At 47.7% G+C, this 22,951-nt stretch overlaps 1 protein-coding gene across 1 annotated transcript in view; it reads left to right on the top strand.

Moving 5' to 3' along the window:
* The first annotated feature begins 3,680 nt into the window (after positions 1 to 3,680).
* Positions 3,681 to 22,951, top strand: part of FSTL4 (follistatin like 4) — a 411,536-nt gene continuing 392,265 nt past the window's right edge. Inside the window, exons 1-2 of the mRNA XM_059174572.1 lie at positions 3,681 to 3,895; positions 11,633 to 11,768. Of these exons, the coding sequence (XP_059030555.1) occupies positions 11,643 to 11,768 (126 nt within the window). The 5' untranslated portion in view covers positions 3,681 to 3,895; positions 11,633 to 11,642. The remainder of the gene's footprint in view (positions 3,896 to 11,632; positions 11,769 to 22,951) is intronic.

Below are 22,951 nucleotides of genomic sequence, written 5' to 3'. Positions count from 1 at the left end.
CTTTGCCTCCACCCTTCATCCTATCATCCCACTTCATCTCTCTCCCCTGTCCCCCATATAAGAGGTGGTCCTCTGTGGCTTGGAGGCCTGGACTGGTCGGTCCACATTCTCCCTGTGCACACATCTTCCTTGAGGGATTCAGCTTCATTTCCTCCTACCTGGGGGCTCCCTCAGGCCGCTGGTACCCTCAGCCTAGGCCCTGGGAACCGGATGGGACTTCTGTCTCTGGATTAACACCATGGTAAAGGGTTTTATTTTTCATGCTCTCCACTTTTACCCATTCACTCTTCCCTCTCGCTCACTGTGGCTTTTTATTCATCCCAGCTTCCTAATTAAGGTCCTCATTCTTCAATGCTTCGTCATTGCCTTGAAAAATTTCCCAAGTCACTCTTTCCTTTTGAAGGAATACCTTACTTAATCTCCATGCTGGCTACCTTTCTCCCTAATTTAAAGTTAAACAATTATTTCTGAGTATGATTTTAGGTCTAGAATTTTTAATTTATGCTTCCATTCCCTTAATTTCTTGGTGACTAAGTGGACCATAATTTAAGAAAACTTGGAAAAATCCTTAACATCACAGCTCTTCTTAGATCAGAGTGGCCCTCACTTCTGTAAGTCCTAGCAAAATAAAGGCATGGCCTTGCAGAATGAAAAATGGCCTCAGGAACTGACTGAGTAGGACTGCCTCCCAGCCCACCCACCTCCAACTCCCACTGGAGACATGAAGACACTAGGCCTCAAGATGCCTGGCCAGTCAATGTATGGCAGAGGCAAGAGAGGGACTGGCCCTCATGCCTTTCTGTCTGGGGCTCTTCAGAGAGCCAGACTGGTTCTTCAGTTGACTGCAAAGTTTGGGTTGAAGATTTTACCAGATGTTTTTCAGACAAGCAGCAGTGTTCAGTTGTGTAAGACCAGGAAGACCCTTTCCTGCCTTTTACCTTCTCACATGCCCTCCGAGTCTGGCTGCTGACAGGTGTTTCTGGGCACTGTCTGACCAGCCCAGGGAGATCCAACCCATAGCTAGTGACAGGGAAACTTGTGGTTGAACCTCGAGGAGGTTCCCTGCTTCTTCCCAATCCCGTGGCTCTGGGGTCTCTCTGTGCCACCCGATGTGCCGCAGTACGCTGGAAATAACCTGTAGGAGACCCACTGTTTGGCTGCAGTATTTGATCATATTGCTGTGTTTTGGGTAAGAATAGAAATAGAAGAAAGTTTTTAAAGCTGGTAAAGTAAATATCTATAGGAGATTTTTGAACTTCCTGATCTTTCGAAAACATAGCGCTCACTTCCTTTTGCGTGTCTCTGAGTCTGTCTCGGGAAATTGCTCACCAATCCCCTACAATGGGGGGTTGGAGGCAGTTATTCGAACTTGTTTCCTTCTAACTTCCTCCTTCCAAAGTGACTGAATTACATGAATTCAAAACTTATCCCACCCCCCGCGCCGCTTTTCTGGCCAAGCATCCCAGTTTGCCATTGCGAAGCATCAGTATGCTTGCAAATTCTGAAACAGGGTTGCAAGCAAATTCTTTGTGTGGATCTAGCATATTTTCCATGCTGGGGGAGTATTATTATTCAACCAACAATTGCCCTGAGAGGTCAAAGCACAGAGCAATTCATAGAGGTGTCAAGGTCTGCTGGCATCTGATGCCGCTGCCCTGAAGGTTTGTTTTATTTTGTCATTCACACTTCACCTTTTTTATTCCAAGGTGACTTTAATTCCACACTTATTTTATGCACAGTAGTCACAATAGCTCACTTCAGATGTTAGCTTTCTCTCCAAGGGATATTCTGCACATCTGGTTTGTGGCAGCTACATTCCCCCCTTCTTGGAGAAGCCAAAGAAGTCTGTGGAAGTCCAGTCCCTGTTTGCTGCACTAAACAGAGCTATTTCAGAGCTCGGTCACTCTACAGACCTTGGTTTAGCTATGACCCAGAGTTATTAAAAAGACACACGCCAAGGCCTGCCTTGGTTATTATGTAATAGGGCCACTAGGCTGACTCAGGGACATTGTGCTCAGAGAACTGAAATCTGCTTTTCCAAACACCTCAAAGTGTGGGAGGGGAGCTAAACCCAGTCTCTGAGCTGTGGAGCTCCATCTTGTCCACGGACTTAGAATTAAATTTCAGAAGGAGACATAGCCTATCTCCAAATTCCCCAGCTTCCTTTTATGTCCAGTCCTCCTTTGCTCTCTCCCAGGATGGAAAGTGCCATCCTTTCCCCAGTCCTGCTATACAAAATCTGGCTTCAAGCCAGCCTTGGGGTTTCAGTCACGGATGGCCTTGGCAAAGATTCATGGTCAACTATGAGAGAGCATTATTCCTGTGAAGGCCCTAGGGCATGGAGGATGGAATGGCCTTTGTCCTTCTGAGCCCACGTGGGAAGTCCCACTTCCCCCAAGTGGGAAGTCACAACAATGGACACCTAGAAGTCACCCAGGTCTCATGCACTCCTCATTTTGCTGATGGGGAAACTGATACTTATAGCAGAGATATGACTGGCCTGGGTTATAAGCTAGAAAGTGGTAGGGAGAGAGGTGATCCCAGACAGAAACATGTGTGAGGGGAGGGACCATGCTGGTTCACCCACTGCCATCCTCCCAGCACCTAGCGAGTGTCTGGTACATAGGAGGGGCTCAGTAAATATCTGTTGAAGGAAAGAGCAAATGCAATACCTTTTCTCCCTATTCTTCCTCTTCTCTTGCTATTTAACTAAACTTATCCTAGGAAAATCCTCTCTGTCCCCTCATCCAGGCCAGAAGAGATCACAGGGGCATAGACCAGACACTGTCCTGCTGCACAACCTGGTGCCCACATAGAGCAGGGGGCAGTCCCCCAGAAAGTCTCTTGCCCTTTAGTTACTACCAGCCTGGCCTAGCTAGGATCATACTCCTAAATCTGATGCCAGACTTGGGCTATAGATAGACCACTGGTTGGGGTGCGTGTGTGTGCTACTTGTTACAAAAGTGTTAACAGTTTATTTGGGCACCAAGACTGATGTCTAGATCAATTAATGAAAGCAAATGACGACTAGGTTGGGGTTCTCCAAAAGTTCTGGATGGTGAACAGAGATCCAGGCTTGGGGATGAAGTCAGGGCAGTGAAAATGTCTGTTCGAAGGGAGAATAGGGCACCCTCTTGTCACAGCTTGGCCAGGCCAAGCCCACATCACCTGGGACTGCCGTTGTATGCCCAGGATTTTGTTAATTCTCCAGCTGGAAGAGGGCAGAGTCAGAAGGGAGAGATAAAAACTTTGCTCTTTCTCAGGTTGTTGGCTCTCAGCGAGGGGGCGTGTCACTTCACTTAGCCTCTAGGGACTCGTCTAAGGGCAAGGTGTACTGACCTGCCTAGGCTCCACAGCTATGGCGGCTGATTAAGACCACTTGTGCACCTTGAGAGCAGAGGCTGGAGAGCTCGGCCTGCGAAAGAGCCGGAGGACAGCAGAGAGGGGTGTGTTGGGGAGTGAAAGGGGCTGCAGATCTCTATGAGAGAGCCAGGGGCTGAAGCGCACCGCCTCAGAGATCGCCCTGGAGCTCTGGGAGTCCTCGCGCCCCGCGTGCGCGCCCGGCTGCTCCGCGCACCTGCGGCGGGCCCCGCGCGGGTCTGAGCGGCGGGCGGGCCGCGCGCACAGGTGGCGGCGATTGGGCAGGCGGGGCCCGGAGGGTGACGTCACGAGCTCCGGTCCCGGCGGCAGAAATAGGGCAGCCGCGGCGGCGGTGGTACGGCAGCGGCGGTTCACGGAGCTGGAGCCGAGACAGCCTCCTGCGCGTCCGGGACCCGCCGACAGCCGGAGAGACCGACCGAAGGACGCGGGGTCGGGTCGCCGCCACCGCCGCCACAGGCGCTCCCGTCCGACCGCGTCCGGCCACCTGGTCTTCCCTCGGCCGCGGCCACCTCAGGTACGCGGGCGCGGGGAGAGTGCCAAGACGCCGCCGCCAGCAGCCGGTCCCGCTGCGTCCCGCTGGGGTCCCGGCGCCCGCGGCTCCGCGTCTCCCTGCAGGGCCTTGCGCGGACGCTCGCTTGTCCTCACCGCCGGCTCCAGAGAGCTAAGTTTGCCCCCCTGGCGGGCGGCGGGCACGGGACCACGGGACTCGGGCTCGCCGGGGCTACCACGGCCACGGCCAGGACTCCGGGGAAAGGCTGGGGTGCGGAGGCTGGTGGCCGGTCTGCAGTAGGTATAGGAGTGACCCGGCCGGCGCGCAGAGCAGAACCGAGCCCGCAGCCCGCGCCAGCTCAGAGACCCCGCAGGCGCTGCTCCCGGTACTCGGGCCCCCGAGCAGCTTCGGAGAGCTAGGCGAGCGGCAGCCCTGCGGCTGGGCTTGGTGCCCTTGGCCCCGGGCTGGGGTGCGGAGCGCGCGTACTCGCTGCCTCCTACCTCCAGCTTTGCGGGGGAAACTTGCATGTCCCCACTGCAGCCCGAAGGGCCCGCTGCGCCCCGCCTGGCCATCGCTCCCCCGAGGTCCACCGAGTCTGCACGTTGGGGCTCGGCGGAGGCTGAGGAGATGGGACCCGGGCACCACCTCGTTCCGCGAGGCCCGCGGCTCCTGTTCTGTCCAGCTAGTCTCTGTTTCAAGAGAGCGTCCCTGCTGAGGAGTCGCTGGGGAGCAGTTTGTTTGGGGCACGCTCCCGCAGGGAGCTTGGTCCTAAGAGAGCTTGTGCAGTGGGTGATCTCCGCCCCTCTCTGCACCCGCAAAGGACACCGGTTTCAAGTTTGGGGGGCACTCAGGCGACGCAGACACAGCGCTGAGCTTTGGGCGCTTGTCACCCCGAGTTGGTGGCCGAGCGCTGCGCGAGCCTTAGCGGCCCCCTTGAGCTGACGAAGCGGCGCCTTCGGCGCACTGGCCCACGGCCTGCCACCTGAGGACTTCGGCGCCCGCCACTCTGGCAAGGGCAGAAATCCGCTGCAAGCAGCAGGATCTCTCACAGTGGCCGGGACGTGGCGAGCAGCCCGTGCAGTGCGCCGGCGAGCTCAAGTTCCTGGGGCTCCGTGGAGTCGGGCCCTGCCGGGTCTCCGTGTAGCCCTGTTAGCCCGCCCCCCGCCCTCCGGCGCAGTCCAGCCGACCTCGTTCCCGTAATTGTCGCCGACATTGATGAATCGCGCTGCCGCCGCTCTCCTCCGCTCTCCTCTAGGTGTCGCTTCCTTCGAGGGTTCCCGCGAGTGAAAAACAGCGCCAGTAGCTTTGATGGGTTCCCTTCCTAAATTTATTGCAAGCCTGTGCAAGGGGAATTGTGCCCGAGATAGAAACATTCGTACACATTCTGTGGGCCACGCAGAAACAATTTCATCAAGAGGCGGCACGGCAGCTCTTAACCAAATGTGCACAGAGAATGGGCCTCCATCACAGTCTCTGAGGCACAGGGAAGAAATTCAGACATTTATCCAAGGTCTAAAGTTATTTTCCCACCACCAGGCTTATGGAAAAGTCGGACTTGACTTTTAGCAGTGTCCTGTCTATGCTGGACTGGGTAGGTTCCTGTGCTTGCCCCTTCTGGCTCCGAGGAAGGCTTTGATGTGGGTGGTGGTTAGGTAGAGGGCTCAGCTGGGGAGTACATGGTCAAGGGACAGAGTGATGGGGCTTCTAGGACACCAGAGTTGCGGCAATCCTAAGGCAGTAGCTCAAACCCAAGCCATGAACTGATGCCCCACAGGGCCCATGCCTGCTTTCCATCTTGGTTTTGTGAGAAGAGGCTGCAGCATTACTACAGCATTTCTCTTCAGACACCCTTAGTTGAATTGGTAGGTTTCTTTCCATCCTAGGAAAACAGACCCTCCCTCCCTCAAGATTTTAGACTGAGCCAAACGTCATGCAAGATGATAGCCGTCTTCATATATACTGTAATGTGTTAAAGTTGTTCCAGTGGCTTTTTCTAAGACATTGTTTTTACCACCCTCAATTTTCCTTAATCTCAGGAAATCAATTTTTATTCCAGAGAGGGTCCAGCCTATTCCCATGGGCCTTGGGAGAACTTTTATCCCTTCTGCTCTGTCCAGGAGATGGGTGTGTGAGGGGTAGTTTGGATTTTTCTACTTTGACCCATCAGTTGCTTAGGATTCTTCTCTTCATCTCAGAGTTGCAGGATTTTTTTTTTTTTTTTAAGTGATCTTCATGTTGTGATCTTCTGCTGGATTTAGTACCAAAATCCAGAAACAGGTCATTGAATAGTCACAATTTCCCAAATCTTTAATTCCTATTTTCCCTTTGTTGGTATGTTTCTGCAAATTCAACCTTCTTATGTTGCTTATGTGTGGTCAGTTGTGTGCTTACTAACTTGATGAAATTAGGAAATTATTTCACGAGCACATATGTCCTTATACTTTCTTTCTCTTAGTGCGTAACACAAAGGATGGGACTTTGGGGAAAATAGAACTCCTGTTGGGAGAATGTGGTACTTAAGCAGTATAAATGTTGAAATGATGAGAGTTCCTGGAACTCACAGGTGTGTTTGTTAAACTTCTTGGTATATAGGAGTGTCATAGATTGATCTATTTTCCACAGACTAATTTAGGCATTCAATTTATCAAATGTTGGAACAATTAACCAAAGATAAAGAGCAGATAATTAATGGAAAGTGCAGTGTAACTTCATTATGGCTTGTTGCAGGGGTAGCCTGATACATTTCCATGCCTAAGTTCCTTGGGTTGGTATTTGAGGGGCTATCTTAGGAAGTTTGAACCCCTTCCTTTTTTCTTAAAACACTTGGATATCAAAACTAGGGTCCTGAGCCTTTCCGAGGAAATTAATTTGTAGCCCTGTGGTGTTAGGTTAGGGTCAATATGGCTTTTCTTTTTTTCCTTTTAACATTGAGTAGACATAACAGAGGCTGCAGGATTTTGGTGGTCTCCAGGTGGTTTCCATTTGTTGATTGCCAGCATCCCATGTACAAAACACAATGAACCTCTAATAATTGGCTAAACATACACTTGGTTAGCTGGAAAGATTGGAAATTGAGGTGCCTCAGGGTCACAAAACTTACTGTTCTCTTTAAGGCTGGGGTGGTATTGCTTGGTTTTACCAAAGCATCTTCATAATTTCTGGTCTTGGTGGTTACAAAGAGAAGCCCTTTCCATGAGGCTAAATTGTAACATCTAATTCGGTAACGTTCCCATATTCTGGGAGAGATGCTGAGAGAGAACTCATGAGTAATGTCTCTGGAAGCTCTCAGGGTCTGAAGTCCCACTGTGCCCAAACAAGGCTGGTTCCCGGAGGAGAAAAGGGAAGTTTGTATTAGAACCACTGCCAGTTTAATGTCCATGCATCTCCCTGGCCTCTGACCCCATTCAGTACAGACCACTTGCATGCTGGTGTGTGTTCTGTGGTGGCAGATTTGGAATCGACCTATTCATGCCTATTTTTCCCTAACCACTTGCCATTCTTATGTCACATTTTTCAATTTCTTGGAAAAGTGAGTCAGTTTTCTGAATGTCACATCTTACAAATTTGTAGTACCTCTATAATTTTAAATACAAGTAATAGCACACGTAGTGGCTTCTAATTATAAAACCAGAAAAATCCTGTGCTTTGCACACAGAGCAGATTCTTGATCTAGTAGGGCCCATCCTCCACTAAGAAAAGCAAAATTAGTCTGATTGAGACAGAATGCCAACATTCCATATGTATTTGTGACAATACAAGAGACATATATAAGAGACAAAGCCATTGCCTCGGGGTGAGGAGGCCTGATTTCAGTCTAGATCTGGCTCCTGATTTGGCTACCACATGGGGTGAATTCTTTGGCCTTCCAGGCTTCTGTCCTGTCTGTACCACAGCCAACCTAGCTCCTGATTCTTTAGATCATGGGGGAAAGTGAGGCTTGGGTGGAAAACCTCAGGGGAACCAGGTCTTTAATATCAAGTGATTGTGCTTTATGAGTTGTTTGAAAGAAAATGCAGTCCAGCTCTTTTACGAGAACGGTCTCCGATAGATTTATAGCCAGTCTTAGGACTCTAGTATGGATTGAATGAAGCTTATAAACCTAAATTGATCTCAAAAGGAACTCAAGGTTGAAAAAGAGAGTTTGTGATATTATAGATGGTACCTTGCCATTTCTATAATGAGGAGATCCTTGTATTTTCTTCTGTCTGAAGATCAGTTGGGCTCTTTGAAGGTGAGGAGTAATGAATCAACAAATCTCCTTCCCCCGGAGTGACTGTCTTCCTCATGTTGGCACTCCCCCTCAGTTGAGACGCATGCTTGCTGCCCGGCATTCTGTGCATCTCCTCATGATTTCTTTTTTTTCTTTTTTTTTTTTCCCCTACTACATTTCTTCCTGGCTGATAGAGACAGCAGTTCTGAGAGCTGAGGACCGTGTGCCAAGTGGCCCCGTTCCGGGGAGGGATGCAGAGAGGAGCCATGTGGTTCTTTCCTCTCACTCAGTTCCTCTGGAGGAGTGTGGCTCTTGGCAGCTGTCGGAGGAAAGGAGAGACTCAGGATTTCCTATCTTGCTTGACCTAGGTTTTCCCCATCTTGCTAAGAACAACTGTTGGCTGAAACAAAATACCACAAAGTATTGAGAGGCAGCAGAGGGAGGCTGTGAAGAGCACAGACGTCTTGCACAATCTACCTGCATGGCTTGGCATCCCATCTCTGCCATTTATTTGCCACATGGCTTTGGCAGGGTGCTTAGCCTCTCTGTGGCTTGTCTGCTGTGTCATCTGACTAGGGAATTCTTAATGCCCTCCTCATGGAGTAGGAGTGAGGCGAGTGAGTTAATACCTGCGAAGAGTTTAGAACAGCGCCTGACACATGTTATTGTTACATAAGTGCTAACCAAAGAGATGACTTCTATTTGGCTATTACATACATCATCAAAATCAGTTTCGACCCAATATTAATTCTTTTTTTATGAACTGAGCCGTCATAAAACTTGAGTTGTAAATTTTCAGGCTGTTGCTCCTGTAGATAAAATAAGTTGTCAATCACAGTGAGTATAAAATAACATCGGACAGGCATCCACCGTGCAAATGGAGTCCCATCTGGTGGTGGCCAAGCTGAGCGAAATGTTACAAAGAAGCTGGGAATATTTCAGTCATTGGCCTGGCTCTTGTGTTTCCTTGTCTGTAAATCTTCGGGTAACCTCAGTGTAAACTAGATAAAACCAGACATGAGTCCAGGTGCCATAGGCCTGGAGCCCAGGCTCCTTGAAGCAACAACTTGAAACAACTGGTTTAATATCACAGGTCTGGGTATACCTTCTAAAATAGTTTTGCAACTTGCCAAATTAACAATTGAGGTGAACGGATTTTATTTTGATGCTATCCATTAATAATAAAACATCAAACATAATTGGTCTTGGATTACTATGCAAATTGAAAACTAAATAGTCGGTTTTGTGGCTTGAATATTTCTTAACTCCAGAAATTGACATTTGTATATTGAGTCAGTTTTGATTATTTTGCTGTTTTTGGTTTATTCAGGCTTGAAAGCATGATGGGGGAGAAAAGAAGACCTTTTGTACATGTGCTTTCCTTGTGAGTGCTGTTTCATATGGATAAGTAGGGAATACTTCTCAAAAATAAAGTAGGAAAGAGTGTCTTTCTAGTTCTAGCTTAAGCACTGGTGTTTTTTGAAAAGATTTATTTATTTTAGAGAGAGAGCGTATGTGCATGAGCTGGAGGGACAGAGGGAGAGAGAATCTTCAGGAGACTCCAGGTTGAGCATGGAACCTGATACAGGGCTCCATCTCACAACCCAAGTCATGACCTGAGCTGAAAGCAAGATACCTAGGTGCCCCTCAGTATTGGTATGTTAAAAAAAAAAAATTCCAAAAATCTAGTAAATGCTTTCTGTAGTTCTAGGCACATGGCTCTGCATTCAGAAGACAATAATTTATGGAGAGTAGGGAGTTGCCCTATTTATTTTCAGAAGAACTGGTTGCAGTTTTTACTTTCTTTTAGGTCTGAATTTGATTTTTCTCCACACTCCGCAGTCTGTGTGAAGAACTCACACACTGTGGCCAGAGTTCTGGATCAGGAGTGTGGCTCAGGGACTGCTGGGAATGCTCTACTTCTGTCCCAGGTAGCATTGCATGAGGCCATTGCCCTTAGCTCTGCCTTCCTCAGAGTGTGGAGCAGGTGCTGACGGTGACAAGACTGTGACCTTCACACTATGTTTACTGTTCACTCAGACTACTGTCTCAGTCACTCCAGCTTTGCCAACAGATGTCAAAGATGAAGAGGCAGATAGAGGAATGGAAGCCTGTGGACTGTTTGTATGACAAGAGACATGTTTTCTTAAAAGACCGTCATGACTTACAACCTTGCCTTTTCAGAGACCAGTGTTAGATGCCATAACTTTTAGCCCTATTTCTCCTTCATGTGGGCATTTTCTGTCTCAAGTGAGGGATATAAAGCATATCTGGAAAGGCAGCCAAAGGAAGCTGGGAATGTGGTAGGAGTGAATTTGTTTCGTGGTCCAGGGATCAGTGCTAGTGATGGTGGGATACCTCCAACCCTTCTGGTTCGAAGTAGGCATCCCCCACAGCTCTCACCATGGGAGTGAGAGGGCGTGGATTCCTCCACCAGCCTGTAGTATCTGCCAAGCTGCTTCATCATTTCTGTCTGGGATACCTGCCCTGGACCAGTTCAAGGCCAGATCACATGGAATGCTGGCCTCCGAAGCACTCTGTGTTTCCATATTCCCCACCACAATCAGGATGCCGTGTGCACCACATGCAATTAAGCACTAAATTGTGTAATGCTCACAGAAATCAATAAGCCCTCTGGTTTCCTTGAGGACGAGTTGTAAATACTGCACGATGAGTTCTATCTCCCTGGCTGCGTTTCTTGAACAGAGATGCGGAAATCAAGGTTGGAATGTTACAGTAGAAACCTTAAAAAAAAAAAATGGTAGGGCTGATTGGACAGGTTGACTAGCCTGTGTCCTTGTCCCATTAGCACCTCAGCACGTGATAGGGAGTTGAATATCTGTTGTGGCTGATCCTTAGCTTTTTCATCTGTGTAATTCTTTGGTTACTTTGAATTGCCCATTTCTTCTAGGACTTCAGATCTCTTACTGCATGAGCCCCAGGAACCACCTTAAAGGTTATTGAAATCCCGTTATCCACTGGGTGCTTGACTTCCTCTACACAAAGGAACAGTCTTGAAAGGAAGATTTTGAGCTTTATGCCCTTTTGAATCTCGCTGTCTTATAAACTGAGACATCAGCCACAAACAGGGTACCTTACATTTAACATAACTCCTCATCAGTCTTCACTGATCACTAATTGTATGCCCAGCCCCAGTGCTTTCTGAAGGGTCTGAAGCTTGGCTGTGTGGTTATGGAACAGAAGTGACACAGCTGCTCTCCCCTCGTTGGTTCTTTTAGATGGAGTGGTAGCTGCCATGTTGGGTGGCTTTCCACACCATTGTATGCATAGAGTTGTTAACTCTGTGTCCGACACTGACTTCTTTAACCCTCACCACAATCCTATGAAATACATATTATGGAACCCTTTTTAGAGGTGAATAAACTAAGGCTCAGAAGTACTGGAACTTCTCCAAAGTAGGGCAGAAGGGCTGGTGGTAGGATTTAAACTCTGGTGTGTCTGATTCTGGAGTACAAGCTCTACCTACCCACCCTGTGACGTGCTAATGTTTTGCAATATTTAATTCTGAACATCTGTCATTTTCTCAACAGACTCCACGAAATGAAACCGGGACGCTTATGGCTGCATCTCGTGCTGCTTGGGGCCTCCCTGCCAGCTGCGCTGGGATGGATGGACCCAGGACCCAGCAGAGGCCTGAACATGGGTGTGGGTGACCCACAGATGGAGGTATGGTCACATAACGCCTGCTAGGATGCTTGAAACTTTCTGCTTTTCCATGCCAGTGTATCTGATTTCTTCTCTACCTTTGGTTTATATCAGTTAGATTGCAGTGTGAGTTAAAATTGTTCCCTCTTTTTGATAGGGGACAGAAGGACACAGCATGCATTGGTCTGGACAGGAGGTTTTATGTCATGCTGTAAGTGATAGTCTAAAATCTCTGCAATGCTGAAAACGTATTCCAAAACCAGGCTTTAGTTGTATGGTTTGTCTTCCGCAAAGAGCCTCAAGAGAATGGCCTTTTTGTATATTTAATAAAACTCTGAAAATGCAGACTCAATGGTAGAGCACACCCATGTGAATTAATGAAGTCTTTTAATTACAAAATGTGTTTTAAAAGAGAGAGACTCCTTTTCACGTACACAGATAAAAAACACCAGGCTGAGAAAGAACTGGCAAGTAGGGTTCCTAAGGGAGCCTGTCTTAATGAACAGATAAGAATGATTAATGGCATGTTAGGTATATATAAATGCTTCTAAAGTGCTTGAAAAACTTATTCTCAAATGCCTCCCCAGAGAGTCTCGATACACTGCTAATTGCTCAGCGAACTTGGTCTTACGTACCGGAGAGGATTCATAAGCTGCACCCTCGCCCTGCTCAGGTAGTAGGCCTAAGGAATTTGGGGCTTGTGAGGGGGTGCAGTTTCTCTGCAGAAATTGCTTTGTGTGTGCCAGACCCTAAGAAATGACTACACCCTTTTTCATCAAAGCTACCTGGGATTTTCTTTATGACATGGTAAATGCAAATTCTTGCCGAAGAGCTTCTCAGGCCATTTCAGCTCCCATTGCCTTCCTGGTGCACGCCTGCCTCTTGTCTCTGTGCTTGTTTCCTGTCCTTTGGAATGAGATAGAAAAATTACCTCCCAAAGTCAACATCACCAGAGAGTGAATAAAGACACACAGTGTGTGGATGGTAGGATTAATGCATTATTTGATCAAAAGACACGATGTCTTTCTCATTATTACTTAATCGTAATGCAATCCCAGACCTACAGACCTTAATCTCCGGGGAGCTTCAGAAGTCTTTGAATGCTCACGTTTGCTGCTGAGGTTCACAAGGCTTCCTTTTGTGGTGAGCAGGTGATTGAAGAGCGTCACTCTCTCTCCCATCACAGTCCGTGAAGGACACGACTTAATGGCCTTTTGAAAGAGCCTGGAGGCTGACTCGCTAGCCAGCACAGCATTTCCCATATGGGATGGCTTAATCATTACACTCATATCCATACAGAGGGAAAATGATCCTACAAATATATTGTTGAATATTTAATAGCAAAGCAAACAGCAAACACATAGATAAGCTTTTTTAGTCTTCTTACTATTGGGGCTCATTGGCCCACTCTTTTAAATTGCCTACTTCAATTAAAGGAGTCAAACCAATTAAGGTAGGATTTAGCTGGAGGTAAAGTGAAGGTAATTTAATATCAACCTAGGGCATCTTTATCTTGGCTGTTAACAGCCTAACACGAAGAAAGAACAGATAATGCTCATTCCGAGGCAGGGAGGCTTTCTGTTGGTTAGTTTTGGGGTGTTGTTTTTCTTGCCGCATCAGGGTAGAACCCAGGAGATGAAGCCCTCTCCCATTTCCAGACCTTGTGCTGTTTCAGGAAAAGGAAATGATACCTGTATGGACTCCAAACGCAGGAACAGCTGCCTTATCAATCCAGTTCGTGGCTGTGCATTGCATTTTTGCAAAGTGTAATAACTTGTACTCATAGAGTCTGTTTTTATCAATGATGAAATGAGAAGATGGCCATTTGGATGGGCCTAGGATATAGGACAGACTCAGCAAAGTTCCGATAGAGCAGGACATGGATATGGAACTGATGTGTGCTGATTCTGACCGTGCTCTGTGCATGGCCTCTCCATGCCATTCCTCACTAGCATCACGTGTTGGATTCTGTCCCTTCATCCCACATACTGACTCCTCTCCTCCAGGGCTTAGCTCTGGTTCTCATCTTTTCTCTGGAACCTTCTTTGAGCACACTTTGGTCAAATTTGATGTCATGTTCTGAACTAGTCCTTTTTATTTTTTAAATACATATTTTTTATGTTAGCAGACGAAGGAAGCCAATTTTATGTATGTTTCCCTTCCTTACAATGTCTAATAATTTTCAGAGCACAGTAGAGACTCATTATGTTTTTGAGCTGATTGGTATTCAACATTTAGTATTAGTGGTGAAGTCACTCCAGTGTTGTCAGACTTTAGTGTAGACAGTCCGTAATTTCTGCGTATGGCAGCCTGACCTGTGCGGCAGGTGCATGACCAGTGGGGACATGAATGGTCCCCCAGCCAAGCTGTAGGCAGCTTACTGGCCAGGCTTGTCACTCATCAACATCCAGGTATTTCTCCTTCAAACTGTAGCTATTAATATGTCCATAACTGACTGTCCAGACTATTCTAAACTCCTCTAGCAGTTTCCTCAGACAGTCTTACTTTCCGGAACAATCATAGCCAACCGAGTTTCCTGTAACTCCATAAATTAATCAGGACCTAAATGGTAACACGTTTCTGTGTGTGTTTTCTTCCTGCTAATACTACTTTGCAAAAACATTCATTGACTTCAGATTTTTAAAGTACTTGGAAAGCATTAATAAGATTTGACTTCCCTTTAAAGTTATTACACCAATTACTTGAGCATCCTAAGGGTAAATAAGGATGAAATGACCAGAGCATGTGTGCGTTCACTCATTTGTAAAGCAATGATAGCGTATGTAAGTTTTGTTAAATTATTGTTTTATGTACAAAGACCGCAGTTGAAATAGCTTCAAGGAGTTTATCGTTTTACAAATGTAGATGAAACGAAGTGGAGCTGGGTGGAGTGCCTCTTTAATAAGAACTGAGTGGCAGACTGTGGCCTAGAATACTAATGAAATTCTGAATTCAGAGGAAACAATTCTGAGAGATACAACTCAACAAAATTCTAAAATAATTAAAATTTCCCCCTTTCCCCTATTCTCTGGCCAAGATAAATGTAGTACTAAAATCAGTATTGGTAGAATTTTTTATTTGCGGAGAATAGGAAAGTGAGAGAGGTCAGACCCAGGAACCCACCTTCTTCTGAGGGGCGGACATTTGTGGGAGGGTTCTCCCTGCCTTTCAGCCCTCACTGCTGTGTTCCCACTGTTCGCTGGGATCTCGGATTGGATGGTGGCCTTATGTGTCCTTCATATATCCTGCTGTACCTTCTCCACATTGCTCTGACCCAGAGTTACTAGTCCTGTACTAAATATGCCTCAGTGCTTACAGACCAGGGAAGGGCTGTGATGTCAGACACCCAGTGTTTTCAATGTGTACAGTCTCTGAGAGGGTAGTTTTTGAGGAATAAATGTTTCTGGTGGTCTCAGTAATCAGGGTGGTCACCCACTTCCCTAACCCCAGGAGAGTCAGCCTAAGAAAGCACCTACCGTCCTTTTGCCCTTCTGCACGTATTAGTCCTAGATGCCACTGACTGCGCCCAGGGGTGCCCCCGTTCCTGGGTGGGGGTGTCTCCTAAGGCAGAAACCTGGAGTGCTCCGGCTTCCTTTTACATTTGTTGGGCATTGAGGAGGTTGGAGGCTGCTAAGACTGGGCACTAATTTTTTAAAAATAGTTCTTTTCTTGAGTTAGTGTTGTTACTGTTACGTAGTTGACTGATTTTAAGACAACGCTCTTCTAGTTATGGTCTCCTCCCCACCCCCAACCCATGCTCCACTCTTCTGACTGGTGATGGAGAGAGTAGCTGATCTTCTTGTGGGCTTTGAGGCATCCATTATTCACCTCTCCTTCCTCTTGCCCCTCTGTCTGTGGGTGTGGGAACACCACCTCCCTTCTCCCTGCAAACAGATGGGGTCCAGGCTGGTATTTTCTGAACTTCATCTGTAGACCTATGTGCATGTCTTATGGATGTTTTCTTTGGAGTCCCCATTCCTAGACACTCAACGGTACCAACTCTGACATTTAACTGGCTTGCCTCAGTGAGCTGTCCCAGCAAAGGGCCTGAGTGGGCCTTCCCTGGGGCATGACTGCGAGCTACACCCCTCTTGGAGGATCCAGGACCTCTGTACATCTGTAGACCTGGCATGGGTTGGGAGGGGGAGGCGGCTTCTTCTCTGATTCTGGAATATTCGGGCATAGCTGCCTACTGACAATTCTCCATCAGAGGTGTGGATTTTTAGTTTCTCAGCCTCAGGTTGGGAGAAATGAGGAATAAAACCTCTTATCTGCTGATGTGTGAGTAAATCCGTAGTATTCTTGGTGAAAGATGGTGATGAGTACTGCAAGTTCCTAGGGGCACTGGAGGAGCTAGTTCTTACCTCTGGAGTTAGTGCAGGCTGTGCCCTATACCAGCCTCTCTTGAATTTCAGTGTGCTTGCAAAGAACAGGGGGGTCCTGTTAAAATGCCGATGCAGTAGAGCTGGAGGGGATGGTCCGGAGAGTCTGCCTTTCTCATGAGCTCCAGGTGATGCTGATACTTCTGGTTCCAGGGGACACTGGACACAAAGGCCATAGAGGAGTCCCCTCGACCCTGCCTGCGTACATCCCAGAAGGAGATTCCGTTTGGTGATGAAACCCAGCTTTTTATTTGTTTTTGTTTTTTAGCTTTTGTCAATGTGACAAGGCTGCCTGTAGTCAGTAAAAGGAGCTGAATGTACAGGGTGCCGTTCTGCTGGGGGATAGCTTCACACTGGGTGGGCTTGCAGGCAGGTGGGCGAGGGAAGCGGGAAGGGAAGTAGCCTGGCTTTCAGAGTCTTTTTCACCTATTTTGAAGCAAGCAAGTGGACAGACAAGCTTGGCTCTCTGTGTGTAGGGTTCCTCACTGTTTGGGTGCAGGCGATTTAAATCCTGAGGGTCCGCCCACACTCTCGTGCTCCCACCCGTCACTGTCTCTCTGTCACTCATACTGGTGTCCTGCCCAGTTCCTGTTCCCAGAGCCCAGCCAGACTTTTCTGGGGATGCATCTTCTCGGCTGTTGTCATGTTTGAGGGTCTTGTTTTTGTGTTTACCCTCAGACAGGGGAAGTTGCTGTCTTTGTCTTCGTGTCAGAGGTTTTTCCTCTCTAACTTCTCCCGGCAAGCTGCCCACCATGTACTGGTTAGTGCGCTGTGGGCCCCTGGCGTAGTTTGAGATCGTAGTTAATAGAGTTTTAATTGGCTCTGAAAAGTTCTGTGACCCAGGAAAATGAACATTTATGAGTTCACAGAAAGCCATTATTCTTCTTCCTCTTAATTTAGCATTTACTCATCTACTTTTTTTAAATGCCTCTGCTATTAAAATAATCTATGCTTCTGTAGGAAACTTTCCACCCTTATAATCAGGACATCAGGCCATGCATTGTAAATGGGGCTCTGATTTCCATTTTTCGGGGAGTTGGCAGCATCAAATCTTCCAGGCCCCAATCATCTGCTTGATTTATTCTCTATGACTTGTGGGTTATCTCTCTTGTTTACCATTTAGAGAGAAGTAAATGTCATGATGGTGTCAGATGGACTCTAACAGGCTCTCTGTAAGTGGGCTCTGCTCTTCTGTCCTGCCAAGCCAGGGCCGTTGTCCTTCTGCTTCCATCCACTGTGGTTGCTACTGTGAGTCTCCTGAGCCTTGTCTTGTCTACAGCTACTGGGAAGATGGAGGGCCCTGGTCTCAGAAACAGAAGGGATAGGATAAGATGGGCCCTCTACTCCAAGCAAGTAGCACCCGAGCTGACAGCAGCTACTCAGGTACACTGGTGTGGGGAGGAAGAAGTCTGCCCCTCTGGCCAAGAAGCCACCTGTCTATATGGCCTTGCTTTTCATATACTTGCTTTTTGACCTTAGGGCTTCCCTTGAGTCCAGAGACATGGGCCAAGAGAAACCCGTCTCTTTCCTCCTGAACCTGGTCCCAAGAAGAAGTTTTTTAAAAAGTAAAACCTGGGTATTCTCCTTTAATACATGGTCTTGGTCTCCAACCCTGGATACCAGCAGTTCATAGCTCCATGCTGTGCTTGGCTGGGGCAAAGACTATCATGAAATTCAGAAAATAAAATTAACTTCACTTTAGTTTAATTTCAAAGTCTGTTTCCCTGACAGCATTTCTGAGCTTAGTAGGGAGTGGTGATGCTGGACCCAGGTGTGAATGGACCCTTGCAGGGTGGAGACGGGAAGGGAATTCTCATGGGGGCCTGTGGGGAAAGGGCAGCTTGTGATTTAACTGAGGCTTCCTCCTCTCCTCCCAGAGATGGTGTCGTACTCTGATGTTTTGGAGGAAGAGGCTCCTGAGGGAAGGATCTGTCATAGTGAGGTCAGACAGAAGTAGAGGGGGCCGGTGGGGATGGAAGGGGAAGGTGGAGGCAGAGAGCTCTGAAGTATGTACATCTGGTCAGTAAGTGAATAGAAGTGCCCAGCTCTGGCACTTGAGAAGGGAGAGACATCTGGCATGTCCCAAATGCTAGTAATCCACCTGTTTCATGGGTCATGTCTCTGCAGTCCAGAATAAAGCCCATTAGTCCTTTGACCCACTTCCAAGACTTGGAAGATGCTCCACTGGGGAGACCAAAGCAGAGCCCCATGAGCCCTGTAGAACCCTTCTCAGAAGTGCAGGCTGCCCAAGGCAGCTTACTTCTGGATGAGAACACAGGATCTCATGTGGGTTCTGTGTTCCAGGTCCAGCCTGGCACAAACAAGCTCTGGGGACCTGAGACACTCCCTGCTCCTCTTTGGCCTCTGTTTACTCCTATGGAAGGTGAGAGGGTAGCCAGGATGCCACCTCAGATTGCCTTCAGGTTCTCTCCCCAGCTTAATTCTATGGCTGCTGAGTGTGCCCTTTCACACCGCGTTGTGAACATTTGAAATGTTATTTCTTGGTTCTTCTAAGGCCCTCCAACACATGTGAAATCAGAAGGTTTGGCCCATCCTGTGTGCCTCAAGTCACCTTGCATGTTCCCCTTTGGGAAGAGATAGCAGGGAGGAGTTCTCTGTCACTTGACTGGGGATGGGGGTGACCCTTTGGGGTCTATTTGACCACCATTGTTCTCCTGTCCTCTGTGCAGACCTTAGTTCAAAGAAGGCTTTATTGGGGCACCTGGTTGGCTCAACTGTTAAGCGACTGCCTTTGGCTCAGGTCATGATCCCAGAGTCCTGGGATCGAGCCCCGCATCGGGCTCCCTGCTCAGTGGGGGGAGCCTGCTTCTCCCTCTCCCACGCCCCCTGCTTGTGCGCACTCGCTGTCTCTCTCTCTCTCTCTCTCTCTCTCTCTCTCTGACAAATAAATAAATAAGATCTTTTAAAAAACAAAAAAGCAAAGAAGGCTTTATTGCAGTGTGTGCTGATGGCACAGACTCGGGCACCCTTTGGGTGTCTGCAAGAGGAGGAGAAAGTCTTGAGAATACTGGGATGGAGAGGAGCTTGAGTGGACTGTCCTCTTCATTGTGTAACAGGGATTAAATCTGTGCAGTGTGCTGGGAGTGCACCCAAAGCAGTGGCTCCTAGGCTTTTTGATCTCACAGAGCAGAAAAATGAAAATTTTTTTTTAAAGATAAAGGTACTACCTAGAATTCCCGGTACCTCCTTATTTATGTTTTTATTTATTTATTTATTTTTTTAATTTATGAAAGAAATGAAAGGCCATACTGCCAAAACCAAGGGTGGTGTGTCCCACAAGGGCCACCCACTGGCACATTCTGCATTGCCCGTGTGGATGTGTTGTCTGAAGACCTGTCACAGTGCACCTGTGGCTCACAGAAATGTTGATCTAAGACCATTGTGAATGGAGGCCCACAGACGCACATGGTGGTATGGCCTGGAGCTTTGCAGTGAGCAGAAGCCCAAGCCACACTGAGATACCAGGTCCCCAGATGCAGGTCTGGTGTTGTGCTCTGTGGTTTCTGTCTGAATTTCAAGTCTGGAAAGACATAGCTCCAAGTTAGGGAAGATGGATGCTCCTCCCACAAAGAGGCCCTTGTGCCTTCCACATAGGTGGGAGAGTCCACCTGCACGTGGGTGTTCAGTGTCCCATCCACATACTTCTCTCTGTTGAAGTGACAGGTATGTCTGGGTTGTAAAGGAAGAGTGGGGTATGGGTTTCTTGTTCATGGTTCTTTAAGTTTCTTCAGCTCTTGAAAAATGGCACACCACTGTTATTTAGTTGATGGTGTCTTCTAATAAGAGGCAGTTTTTTTTCACTCTTAGTAGAGGTGGACTGGAGAATGGACAATGAGTGGCCTGTGAGATTCAGTTATTCCCTTAATCAAAGAGTGCATTTCACCTCAACTGCACATAGGGAGGGATGAAGACAAGTTGGTGCTGGTGGGAGGCTGGTGTTGGCCAGCAGGGAACCACCTGAGAGATCATTGGCTTCCCTCGATCTGTAGGATATTCCAAGAAGGTTCCTTTGTAATTGTTTAATGGTTCGTTTGAAGACCTAGTCCTTGGTTTTCACCTCTCTTTTGCTGTTCCAAGAAGGTGTTGAGTTCATGTTGAAATCTTTCTGGATTTTTTTCTTGACACTAGTCTGGACAATTGGAATAAAAACTTGTTTAAGCTGTTGTGTCATTCACATCTTGCTCTCTAAATAAAACAGAGCACTTTTCCCATTTATTTCTAGCCTCGCATTTCTGGAGGTTTTAGCTGGAAAACAAAGGTTGTCTCTGTAACTTTTGTTAAAATACTGTACAGTTTAAGTTTTTAGTTATTCTGGGTCTAGGCTCAGAGAGAAAGTGTGTGTGTGGGCATGTATATATTTTTTGGAGTTGAGAAGGGCAGCCGTTGGCCCTATTTCTCACAGAAGTCTTTTCCAGAGAACACCACTGATCACCGTGAGCCTCTCATGGAATCTAGTGGCTTCAGAAACCACTTCTGCTGACCACCTACTCATCTGTGAGGGTATTGGCAGCCTGGTCCAGCAGCAGACCCACTGCCAACTTAACAGGCTGAGGTTCAGCCCCAGTCAGGGGCTTAGGCCTCTGAGGCATGGCTTGCTTCTCTGACCATACCTCTCTCCCTGCTCAGGCTGAGTCCTCCTCTGAGCTCCTGGTAGCTTGGCTGCCTGTGGGGTGAGCTCCTGCAGTAGGCAGCTCTCTGGGCTCTGAGGAGAAATGGCTGCCATCCTCCCTGCCCAGGGAGGGTATGCTCTACCTTTCTCCTTTCTCCTCTAGCATAGTTAATGTTCCAAAACCCAATAGTTGGTGTTTTCCTGCTGAGGCTGAATCACTAGCTCCAGCTGGCACCTTTGCGTCAGGGGTCCCTCACATCAGAAGGCCCAGTGCCTCCAATCTGCTTTTCCCCAGCTCAGTAGCTAAGGAAAGTCACTTAGTCTCCTGGACCTTCAGGTTAGCAGTGAGGAAAATGTAGGCAATAATAGGACTAGTTTCAGAGTTGTCATGATTGGGGGTACATGTACTATGTGGCATTGAACTTGGCAGTTAGAGTGGTGGTTTGTGTCCCACTAAGCACCCATCAGGAGGGTTGTGTACCTCTTCTTCTCTGTGGCCTGCATGTCGCTCTCTGCTGCAGTACCTACCACTCAGACCTTCAGTGGGTTCTCTTTCTGGTGGATGTTAAGTGCCCTTGGGTCTTGATCCCTGGGACCCCCAGTGGCCAGGGCATCCTGGAGCACACTAGCAGGCTCAGATGTTTTAAGGGAGTGAATGGGTCCGTGATCTCTTACACATTTTGGCATCATATAGGGATTTGGACAAGGTGACTTGACTTTCTAGGACTCATTACAGAAGAAGCCCCAAGAAAGACCTGACTGTCTTCAGTTTCCATTTAGAGTAGACTCTCGTCCCAATTTCCGATATCCTCATTGAATCAATAGAAGCTTTAGAGAGTCCTGTGGGTGCCAGTCAGGGGGTGAAACACCTGACTGGCTCGAGGTCCCTTTCCTGCAGTGTTTGCCAGCATCTGCCTGGCCCAAGCTGTCCTTTCTGCCAAGAAGCCAGCATCAGTGTGATAGGTGCAGCACAACCTCGCCCCACATGGGAGCCCAGAGAATGAAATGTCAACTCCAACAAATGCAGGGTGATCTATTTGTGCTTAGAATTTTCAGGGTTAGCAGAAATCGCCTGTGGCTCCAGGGAGGGTTGCTGCCACATGTCCCTACAAAGAGAGGGAGGCATCGAGGGCAGTGGGAATGAACTTCTCTTTGGAGGTATCATTAAATAGGTATAAGACTCTAGATGGCTTTTCTTGACACTAGTCTGGACAATTGGAATAAAAAATTGTTTAATCTGTTGTGTCATTCACATCTTGCTCTCTAAATAAAACAGAGCACTTTTCCCATTTATTTCTAGCCTCGCATTTAAAACATGCTCTTCCTCTATAGGAGGACCTCAGGCTTCTGTGGTTCTGCTGCTGCCGCATTTTGTGCATCCATTGCAGTGAAATAGGCTTTGATGTGGGCACACTGGGAGGTATCAAATGGGAGAGGCCTGCCAGGCAGATGTTCTAATTGGAGTGCTTCTAGAATATGCCCCACCCTCCTTCTCGTCCTTTACTCTCTTCTGTTTGGTTGTTACATATGCTCTTGGTTTCCTTTTTAGCATTTGTCTGTGAAGAATGAGATTCTCTGCCTCATGCTTGCGTTTCCATCTCCTCTCAGTATAGCTTTGGAGGATGTCTTTGTGTCCCAAAACATGACTTCCCACTTGAAGGAATGCTTCTCAGGACACTCTGTAGATACCCAGTGTGGGTCTCTGCATCCTGGGCTGTCTGGGTCCCCTGGGACATCCGGTGGTTTTCAGTCTCAGGAACCTGGTATTCATTGAGAACCTGTGGTCAGGTTCTCTTCAGCAAAGCACCAGAGATGGCATCTGTGAGTCTGAGGGCTGGGGATTGTTGGGGGTCAGAGCCGTTGACTGTTGCTGAACAGGAGCTGCGTCAGCAGGGGCAATTCAACACCTATGTCAGATGCTTGATCTTTTTTTTTTTAAATATTTTATTTATTTGACAGAGAGAGATCACAAATGGACAGAGAGGCAAACAGAGAGAGAGGGGGGGGGGGAAGCAGGCTCCCTGTGGAGCAGAGAGCCCGATGTGGGACTTGATCCCAGGACCCTGAGATCATGACCTGAGCTGAAGGCAGAGGTTTAACCCACTGAGCCACCCAGGTGCCCCAGATGCTTGATCTTTTATTACCTCTGTGTGGTGGTTAAGCTAATTTCTCAACTGTAGCCTAAAGGAAAT

Source organism: Mustela lutreola, chromosome 5 (assembly GCF_030435805.1).
Source record: "Mustela lutreola isolate mMusLut2 chromosome 5, mMusLut2.pri, whole genome shotgun sequence".
Classification (NCBI taxonomy): Eukaryota; Metazoa; Chordata; class Mammalia; order Carnivora; family Mustelidae; genus Mustela; species Mustela lutreola.
The sequence above is the reverse complement of the archived record's forward strand: the minus strand, read 5'-3'. Positions and strand labels throughout refer to the sequence as shown.